General features: G+C 37.2%; 1 protein-coding gene across 1 annotated transcript; it reads right to left on the reverse strand.

Annotated features, from left to right (window-relative positions):
- Nucleotides 1–35: 35 nt before the first annotated feature.
- mof (males absent on the first) lies at nt 36–10,783 on the reverse strand. Its single transcript, XM_019061223.2, has 7 exons — nt 10,554–10,783; nt 9,723–9,834; nt 8,205–8,346; nt 6,320–6,538; nt 5,581–5,811; nt 3,550–3,794; nt 36–2,727 (listed from the first exon to the last, which is right to left on the reverse strand). The coding sequence occupies exons 1-7, from the start codon at nt 10,717–10,719 to the stop codon at nt 2,511–2,513; spliced, it is 1,332 nt and encodes a 443-aa protein (XP_018916768.1). The 5' UTR covers nt 10,720–10,783; the 3' UTR covers nt 36–2,510.
- Nucleotides 10,784–10,950: the final 167 nt, after the last annotated feature.

A 10,950-nucleotide genomic window follows, 5' to 3' on the forward strand; every position in this document is an offset into this window, starting at 1 on the left:
GGGGGGATGGTTCGGGCAAGATAGAACGCATACAATGACTAGTCAAAACTAACTCTTTATTGAATCTAAACAATTTTAACTGAGAAAAAACATTCATAGAAGAATGGAAAACGTTTACATCGGTTTAGTAAAAAATATCATAAGATGCTCCTCACAATGTTTTAAGCCGGGATGACTACATCACCAGCCAATAGAGACAAAAATATAAATTTAAACTGTTGATAAAAAAATAAATACATGAAAAAATAAATTATTTGAGATAGGATCGACTTTTTTGACACACATTTAATTAAAACTGCAAATGCACCTCTGAACTGCAATGAAATTTTAGAGACCTTCGGATAAAAGTAACGGAACGTCAGGCCTACGGACGTACATGATCAATCTCTTGAAAGAAGCCAATGACTTAGAACTAAACTTAATGATTTAATGCTCTCCTAGGAGATACAGATGAAGTTACTTCAAAAATTAAGTTTTCTAATTTTCTTACTGATAAAATAAAATGGTGGTATACACAGCCAATGAAAGCGAAGGATTATTCTGCACAAAAAAAAAGAAAAAACATGAAACCACAGTATGACGCTCCCGAGTGACAACATATGCGAGCATCTAGATACGTCACAGATGGCAAAGGAAACAGGTTTTTAAAAATACTGAAATGCTACTTAAGATGAAGAAATTTGTTGGGGTGTAAAAACTGCAAAAAAGACATGGAAAAAAACACTTCAAAAATTCCGCACAGACAATACTAGTTAGAAATTTTACATGTTTGTTCCATTGGAAATCTAGGATGATCAAAGTACCCTTGGATGCCTCATAACTTTAGGTATGATAAAAAGAAAAAAACGATGAGGAAAACTTTTTCAGATTATTTTAATTAAATAAATAAACAAATTTCAGAGGAAAATACAAGTTATCATTTATTTATAATTTTGGCCGAAACTTTGCTGAACTTTCTTAGATTTGATGAGCTTGAAACTTCGGGTCAAAAACTAATTGGAATTTCCAAACAAACTTGAAAAATCAAACAGATTCTCTCAGGTGCGTTTCTACCAAAATATCGATTCGTCAATCATCAATTAAAAACGACAACCCGACGTCTTGATTATTTTGCTGGGATTCTTAGTTCAACTTCTGTATGGGTAGAAATCAGATGAAAATAAAGGGGATACACGATTGAAATTATTCTGAGACCAGAAATGTCTTCAATGGAGAATTTGCAGGTGTCTGAAATTTGATGAATTCCGTGTTTAAAAGAATGCTACCGAGTGAGCAGAACACGAGGATACCCTTGGTTCATAAATTGAACGATTATTGGAGGAGGTATGATAAAATGATCTAATCTACTAATATACATGCGTTTAAATAGAAAATGCTGCCAGATGACATCACTAAGCGATACATTTTCTAACTTTTAAAATCTATTTTTATACTATTTCCCATATCAGAAAAAATTATGGAAAAATACTGCGGAATCAGCTCTCTAAGCACTTTCAGAAGTAGCAAAGAAACTTTAGCGTGCAAATTCTCCATTCCAGTGATCTCATTTAATTCCTACTGATTCAAGGTTTAACTAGTAAATTGCTAGAATCTTGATACAATATAACTTTACTAGTTGCGAGACATGATTTTGAAGACACCTCTGTTATAATTTTGCTTCACTGGGATACATTTGATCATGAGTTACTAAAGCTCCAGATTTGCTTCAGCTTGATTTCAATCTAATTTTTACAGCAAGGGAAATGTAAACCCAGAATTTCTGCGGATGTTTATGCAGGTTGTAGATTCATTACGAGAGGTCTCAGTCACTAAAAAGCCTTTAATAAAGGCTTTGCTCAGAGTATCTTAATTTTTAGAGAACCTAATAGAAAACAAGTATAAACATTAGTGAACAGGAACTTCTCAAACACACTTTGCTTCACAACACTTGAAAATTTAACCTATTCGTTTAAGGGACTTCTAGATGTTTTCTGACTTGCAAAACGTATGTATGAAGTTCATTTTGACGAGAGCAACCCAAAACTATACATAATTAGCAACTAAGGAATCCTCTAATTCACAATGAATGCAAACAATATCCACCAATGTATGTGGATACTTATTTCCTCTGAAAGGATATTTACTTATATAACCTTTTATTAGGGTTCTTGTTCGTCTTTTCACAGCAGTTCTCAAAAATTCAGCGTTTTTTTTTGCCCACAGAAAAAAAATAAAAGCACAGCAATATCAAAACTGAGCATAAATTGACAATTACTATCAAACTAACTTCTTTGGAGAAGGTCAAATGTCTTGTAAGACCAATAGTACTCAGATTATGCCTGAAAATAAGAATGCTCCAACTCGGTCTGAGAAACAGAGCTTCACTACTGGAATTGCCAGGATAGCTCAAGCCTGGCACCTACTGTTGGCCATTAAACAACCCTATTACGAACAGCATTTAAGGAAGAAGTGAATACAACATCCTAATTCAACACGCACTCTGCAAGTGGGAGATTTCTTCCGCTATCCTCTTACTTTTTTCCTGTCTTACTTTCTCGTTTCCTCGGGATCCACTTGAGAGCTGTCGGGTCTACAATAAGTTTTGGCCTTTTATACTGCGCTGATTTGATATGCTCTTCTACCAATTTGGATGTGACGCAGATGACATGCTGACCCTTCCAGTATTTCACCATGTTCATTGACTGCAATGTTGAGATGATATCTGTTTGGGCGATGCTTGTCAATTCGCTGAAACAACATGAAGAGAATCATAGTGAGCAGCACCAAACCTTAAACTCCGGTTTTTAATGTTGAATCTTTCTACATTTGTCCCAAATTAAAATAAAATTGTCAATTTTTCTCTTTTCAAAGTGAGGTTTGAGCCTTGATGGTAACTTTTGAGGAAAATCCATTGCAAAGTCTCTTAAATTCTAAGGTTAAATTCTAGGTTCTCACAATCCTTGGGGAAATTAATTAGCTTCAGAGAATTATATAGCTCAATATTCAGTATTTCAATGAATTCTGACATCCGCTGTTTTTAGATATAACACGGGTTTTTATTCATATCTGATGAAAAATTATGCCAGAAGTCAGAAACTTGGCACTGACACTCTTAAAGGTTAGCAGATTCTAAAAAAACCATTATCCCCAAAAATGGCGGATGTTTGATATCCGCAGTTCATACAGATATAGCCTCATAGGGAACCTTGTTCAAAGAGTACTCTGTTATTACAGTGTAGCATACTTGGTGCATGTTACGTTTATTACAGGGCATTCAAAATACATGCATTTTTCCACAACTTTTTGAATTTTACTTGATCAAATAAAAAATTAAAGGAAGTAGTCAAAACACTTTCCAACGAAGCAGAACTTTGTCATCGATATATTTATTCTCAGACATGGCTCTTATAATTCACAATTTTCTTGGTTTTGAGAATTCTGTTGTTCTTGTTCGCTTATTGAGTAATGATTTGAAGAAATAAATAAAAAAAAAAGTTACTTCCAAAAACAACATGAATACGTGCACTTTTTAACAAATTCTAGAAATTGAAGTTTAGTGCTATAAGTTACCTTAAGTCTTTGATGGATAAAGAACCGCGGAAATGTCGCAGAATTTCTAATAGGACGTATGACCAATACGAACGGTAGGAGAGCTTCCCAAGATCCGACAGAGGCTTCTCTGGACTTCCAACTAATTCTTCCATCTTACTAAGTTCATAACTAAAGGATATTAATAGCTTCCCGTAGCCTTGACGTTGGAATGGTGGCAAAGTCAGAATACATGCTACGTTATTGCAGTCTGGTGACTCTTTTTCCTGAAAACCAAACCAAAAAAATGAACATCTTGGATGTTTCTTGGCACTGAAAACTTCAAAATAACAAACAAATTCTGTTACAGCTTTAACTCTTTAGGGAAGCGGAACATTCTAACAAATGTATACACACTGTCAAAATACTTTCCATGAACATTTACATAATTCCAGAGGTTCACCTCAATAATTGGAACTTATGCCAGAATTGAATTGTTCAAATCATCCACAAGAATGGACTCATAATGCAAACTTTTCCATGGATCTTGATGAATATTGTTCTTGATAACAAATTTTATCAACACCTTAACGAGTTCAGGGCTTTTTCCCCTTTCTCGCATTCCTGCCAGACTATTCTGCATTCCTTACCTCACTGCCTGCCTCTTTGCCAGTTCACAGAAAACGACAATGTTTGTGGTGTTTTATTGAAAATAGGTTTGTTGCCAAAGGTTAAGGCTGATGTTAAGGTCAGGAACTTCTGTTTGGACGTATTAATGCTTAACGATCTCTGTCTTTGGGGTTTGCGAGCAACCTGGTTCCTTTCAGCATAAATGCATCCATTTATGAAGAACATGCAGGGAGTCCTAGAGCACTCATACCAGGCTTCTTTCTCGGTTGGTATAAGTCGTACAAAGTCAAGGACCGCTGGGCTGAATAAGGAATAGACCCCAAGGAATCCAAATTTCATAATCCTGTAACCCCTCTCAGTCCCCCTTGGGGGTAAAGGTCACGATCCTAAGAATGGGGGTTTCCAATCAAATTGCTATTAAATTGCATTTGAATTGAAAAGTACAAAAAACTCCTAGGAATCCAAAATTGGCCCATCCTAGGCCCATATATAACCTACTCAACAATTATTCTTTGGTCGCAAAATTGACATATCTTCTTCGGCAAGAGAGGGCACCACAGGTAATGGACCCAAAGAAATCCAAGTTTCATGGTCCCAAGGCCTCCCTCCTGTTCTTGGGGGGTAAACAGGGGGGTTCCATGTTAACAATCAGGGTTCTTTTCCAAATTGCACAACAAATTTAAATCTTAATTGACCCCAAAGAGTTCTAATTAACTCGCTTGACGCCCCAAAGTAACTCTCTGAAGAGGGGAGTGGTGCTCCCTCCAAAAATTGGTCTTCGGCCTCAATATTGATGTAGATTCTGGAGAAAAAAAGGGTATCCCCAGTAACTGACACCAAGAAACCAAAATTCATGGTCTCAGAGCTCCCCTGATTTTCCTAGATTGGGATTCCCTAATTTTTCTTGGGCCTTGGGTGGGGCAATTTAGGATTCATAGGAGTTAATATAATGTGAAATGTTTCATACTTTTCAATTCTACGTAATGTAGTTGAATCGCAATTCCATCAGGAGCCTTGACTTTTAGGATCACGTACCAACCTTTAAGCCACACGGGCGGCTGGGGATTTTGGAGTAGGAGATTTTGATTCTTTGGGGTCGATTTTCTTTTTAATCTTGCAATCCCTGACTTCATACGACGTAAAACAACCGAGAAAAAAGTCCAGTAAAGGTGTTTTAGGACACCCTGTATATGACTTTTTGCTTGCAATTTGGTGGAGGTCCTCTTTGGGCACTACTAGAAGCACTGAAGACAAAAAATCGATGCACTCGAACAAGTCAGTTTGCTGACTTACTTATAGTTATCTTACACGTGACTTTCCAATTTGAGATGATGATATTTCAGATAACTTAAAAGTGAACATAGATGATTCCTTTTAGATTCAAAAAGATAAAAATCTAATTCGCCCAATAGCGCTATAAAAGCTAGTACAACAAGAGTTTACCTTTGAAAAATAACCAACAAGATGTGCTCCATGTTTATCGACTACACACAAGATGTAGAACAGAAATGGCTCTACATCAAAGTAAAGAGTTTTATGATCTAGAAACAATTTGGCCAGGAGACATAGATTTTGACAGTACGTTTTCTCTACACTGCCATCAACTTCGTAGATTGACAAAGTTCCTTTGCGATAGATTTCCTTTCCGGGTGGCTGTCGATAGATGCATTCACTCTGTAGGCAAAGGGAAAACAATATTAGATTATTTGCTGGAGGAGGCAGTGATTTTAGAAACACTTAATTCGGATCGCCGGCTAAACTCCCAACTGCTCTCTCTTGTTGCACAGATTAACAAGATAGAGCATTTTGTGCAACCATACGTCAGTTTGAGATTAGTGGAAAAATGATAATAGTCTTTTGCTTTTTTCTGATGTGAATTGTAATCAAAAATTTTATTCAAATGAAAACACTAAATTAATGCTGAGAATTAAATTTTGAGCACTTTGCAATTAGGCAGGAGCAACTAGTTCTGTAAGTCCAGAATAAGTCCAGAATAAGATTACCTTCGCTATCGTTTACTGCTCTTTTCCTCTTCATTTTTATTTGTAATATCAGCAGTATTAAAAAGTGCAAAATAAAGTTAAGAGAAAAAATTGAAACCTCAAACCCAAAATGCTTTATTTTCTTCTTTTTCTATGACAGAAATTTTCATTGAGATATTGATGAAAACCAATAAACTTACCATATGGTACCTATATGTTTTCTCTAAGCGCATGTATCTTAAGCAGAATTCACAAATCCATAATTTGGACTGTTTGCCATAATCGTCAGGGTAGGGACTAAAATACCAGGTGTCTATTTCATAACGACCAATTTGGATCCTATCAATGTACTTCACTTTTGTAATAGCTTCATGCTCTTTTTCTAAGGCAGCAGTTGTAGGATCCATTTCAGCGTACGTCTGGAAAGCAAAGAAGTACTTTAGTAATACTGACAGGCATTTGAGTGTTCTTTAGGATTGTTGACTGAAACTGAGGAGTGACAAATTATACTGCTTAAGATTAAACGATATTGGGGAATTTAACTCCATGTTCCTTCTTGAATGTTCACCATTTTTCCCGCCAAGATTTTATGGCAAATATAGAGCAGTGGGAACTGATAACTTTCAAAACCAAAAAGATCGCATCAGTGGCCACAAATATCCCAAGTCCTAGCCACACCAGGGATTGGCTCAAAGGCTTCAAGTTTAACTTGTTCTAACAATTGCTTTGATCTCCTAAGGGTTAATAGTGGACCTCTATATGGGGTTTGAATTTAAAATGTCTGGAGTTACGATTTCTTATATGATTGTGAATGGTTGGCCGAACTGGTTACAGTTATCAGCCTTCTGTACGGAATATTTCCGCGGACAAATTACAATATGACATATATTTGTATATTTACATGGCGCTGTCAGACTGTAGGAATGATATTTGAAGGTCTCCTACGGAGCTAAACATGAAGTGAGTATTCATTATGGATGCAACTGAAAGGGAGCGTGAACAGGTGCTTGGCACTGATTTCTAGAAATAGAAGTTCACACTTCACAGCTGTCACATTTCACTATTTCTAGACATAATTTCTTTGCCTACTAGAACATATCGACGGTGTAAGTCGGCAATCACATAACTTGTTTGCGGTGTCTGAAAATCTCCGCCTCTATGTTATTTTTTTAAAGGAGAACAAATCGACATCATTCCTTGAAGTTTATGTAAAATTATTTTCTTCGCACAGGGAAGAAAAATCATGGCAGTTTTAAAGAACTGCCATTGAGTAGTGTTCTGTTTAAAAATTAAAGTATGACAGGAAGTCTGTGTCTTCACAAACCGAGTTATGTGATTGCCGACTTACACCGTCAATATGTGCAAGAGCATACTACGTAGCAGGGAGTATGTCCAGCTTTCAGTTGTATTAGAGTTCCCAACCTCACATTTAAGTTTTTGGATTTATTTAGACCACTTAGCTCAATTTCTAAGGGCTATTAAAGACCCTTTGGGAGCCACACTGAATTTATGCCTAAATGTTACGGCGCAAAATCTGTAGTATAGTGACGATAAGCTGATTTTTTAGGAGCATTTGGCACGATGGTGCTGGTGGGTTTTGACCACTGGTTGCAAAATTTCTCATTACAGGTTTGCATAGAATACGATTTGCACCATAACATTGATTTAAAATCAACTTTTAAGAGAGTCAATTGCATTATAGGTCCAAAACTTTAAGCTGAATTATGAAAAAAACCGAAAAAAATCTGAGTGACTTAAACTCCTCACGAAGCAAATGCTGAAATATTAGGCAATCAATAATTAACAAGTGTTCTACCTTTATAATTTTTTGTGGGCTTTTTTTGAGATTGACTTACCTATTAAGGTAATTTAGCCAGCACGAACTTGTTTACAATGGCCTCAGGGCCATTTGAGGCATTTTGATTTGAATTTGTCTTGTGAGCGATGCATTTGAATTATTTAAGGTATCCTAACTAAATAAATATAAAATAGTGCCTTTTCAGCTGGGGTAAAATTAAGGGGGCTACAAACTAGTAAAATAAACAGAACTATGTAAGTTTTAAAATACTGGAAAAGTCCCCATACCTTTTGAACATGGTTAATTTCATCATGCCTTCGCTTTTGGTTTCTTGTTATTTTTCTGTCGCATTGATCTAGCAGATCAACTGAGTTTTTATCGCTGTTTTTCCAGTTCTGCTCCGACATGTCAAACCGTGAGCTCATTATCCTGAAAAATGAAGGAAAAAGGAGGAATCAAAACCAGGTCTCTTGGGAATGGTATAGGCTGACCTTTCGGTATACCCTTTTAGAAAAAACAAATGATCCCAGGAAAATTATATTTTTAACATCATTCTAAGTAACAACATTGCCTTTCTTTTGTCTGAAAATACTTGAATCCTAAGGTGACACAATGTACCGGCATGTATTCAACATTTCTATTGGAAAGATTGAATGACACAAGGTTACGTGGTTTACAAACAACTTGAACTCCCCAGCAGCAACAGATAGGGGCCAGAAAAAGATTGACAGCCAAGTTGTAAATAATGTAAATCCGGTCATGATTACTGCGCCCAAGAATTAGCAGAAATAAAAAAATGCAGACTTTTGCACACACATATGTGCGAGTAAATAACAAAATGTTAATATAATTTATCTCTTTAAAAAAGGAAACAAAAAATAAATAATAATAAAAAACTCTCCTACCTTATCTCTTTCTCTCTCATCTTCCTTTGTCTTTTTTTTTCATTTTGTACATTTTTTCTTCTGAAAGAACCCCACACAGTCCTTGTGGGAAATGACTCTCTCTATGATCTAATGAAACTTGGATATGTTGCTCAGCTAGTCTTCTGATCAAAAGTTCTCATGGGCCGAAAGAGATCCTACGAGCGGTTTTTGAGATATTCGCTGTTTTAAGTGCGTAAATTGAGGTTTCGCTGGCCGGACAATTCAGCGGTGATTTTTGTGCCCTTCCCTCCCAGTCCACTCCGGCCACTCTCCGCCTCCCCGCTACCCATACCCGAGGCTTGGACTCCGACGCTCATGGGCCTTTGCTCATCGCAGCCGAACCGGGTGGTCTTATCACTGTGAGCGTCGGAGTCCGAGCCTCGGGTATGGGTAGCGGGGAGGCGGAGAGCGGCCGGAGTGGACTTGAAGGGAAGGGCAAAAGAAGCACCGCACAATGGTCCGGCCAGCGAAACCTTGATTTACGCACATAAAACGGCGGATATCTCAAAAACCGCTCGTGGGATCTCTTTTGGCCCATGAGAACTTTTGATCAGAATGACTGGCTGAGCAACATATCCAAGTTTCATCAGATTGTAGAGAGCCATTTCCCATAAGGACTGTGCTGGGTTCTTTAAAATATGTAATAATGAAACCTTTGAAATTTATTATGAAGAAAAGTTTTGATACGCAGTTGCGAAGTTGTGTAAAATTTTATAATGTAAAAGTACTTACTGATATTTTCTTTTTTTGTAAAACAGGGCCCGCCACACAAACGTATGCTTAAAACTGGCCACCCAGTGATTTTCTTCTGTCTCTTGTATCTGTGTCCTTTATGAATAATAATAACTACTACTACTAATACTGCTATTAAATATTTACCTTCCTCGTGGAACCCACTCATCCAATCGCCTGTTGAAACCTTCATAATGGACATAATATTCATAGTGGCCTTCAGCATCGTTGTACCTTGTCTGGATTATTTCTGCTGGATCTGAAAGAGAAAAAAAGTAGTATCATGATGGGATTTCAACAAAATTTAAGAAAACGGAGAGAAAAAACAATTTGATAGCAGTAGCTTCTACTTAAAATTGTGACATTTTCTTAAGAATAAGCTTTTTTGTCAATTTGTCATTTTGTTAATTTTTACCTAATTGTAACTACATGTTAAGTTTTTTGGCGCTCTTTAAAATTTGCCAGTCAATGCAACATCAGTAAGTATGAACATGCTGATGGATAAAAAAAAGTTTAGTACATGATTTGAACAACTTTTTTAAGATGTTATCAACTCTTAGAAAAATTGTACTGATTAAGCATCGGATCAATGAAAAGAAAAATAACAAATTCAACTTTCAGCGGGGGGGCCAGGAAAACTGCACATGAGATCATTGAGGTGAGTATGTAGCTAATGCAGCATAAAGGGTATGAAAGGAGGGGCATGGGAGTAGTACTACAGTACACTCCCCCCTCCACTACAGATACAACCATGTGCTGGGCAACTAAAATTCAGAAAAATGATCTAACAGTCGGCGCCCCTAGTCTAGCAGATAAAGCAAGCCATACCGACTTAAAAACTAGGAATGATGTCAATGGTGTGATACGGGAAATGCCGTCAAGAGGGCTAGACTGACGGGAATTGATTTCCCGGCCTAGAAGCCGGTTGCCATAATGGAAACCGAGACATCGTATTGCGTCATGAGAGAAAACACTTACGCCAAGATTCGTTGGACCTGCGAACGAGATAATGTTCTCCAACATCGAGCGGCTGTTCCTCGGATGATTCGGAATCTTCATTGTCGTTAGAACTGCGGTCACTTTTGTCCGTTTTGCAAGCTAAGTCTGACTTTTTCTCGGGCATTTTGCAAACACCATCCGCCATATTACGCACAAAGAACTCACTGACGAGCAGGCTCCATGGAATCCCGCACGCAAGGAGGCCGAGGCGAGACTGGATTTTGAGCACCGTGATTGGCTGACAGCTTCCCGCCTAGCGCTCGAGTAGATTGGTTTCTATGAATGTTGCCAAGTTGTTACAACTGTTGTGTAATAAAAACTGACAAAAACATATTTTGAAAAAATTATTTGAAAGTCTTACAACAGAGCTCTGGTG

Source organism: Bemisia tabaci, chromosome 3, assembly GCF_918797505.1.
Source record: "Bemisia tabaci chromosome 3, PGI_BMITA_v3".
In the NCBI taxonomy this organism is placed as follows: Eukaryota; Metazoa; Arthropoda; class Insecta; order Hemiptera; family Aleyrodidae; genus Bemisia; species Bemisia tabaci.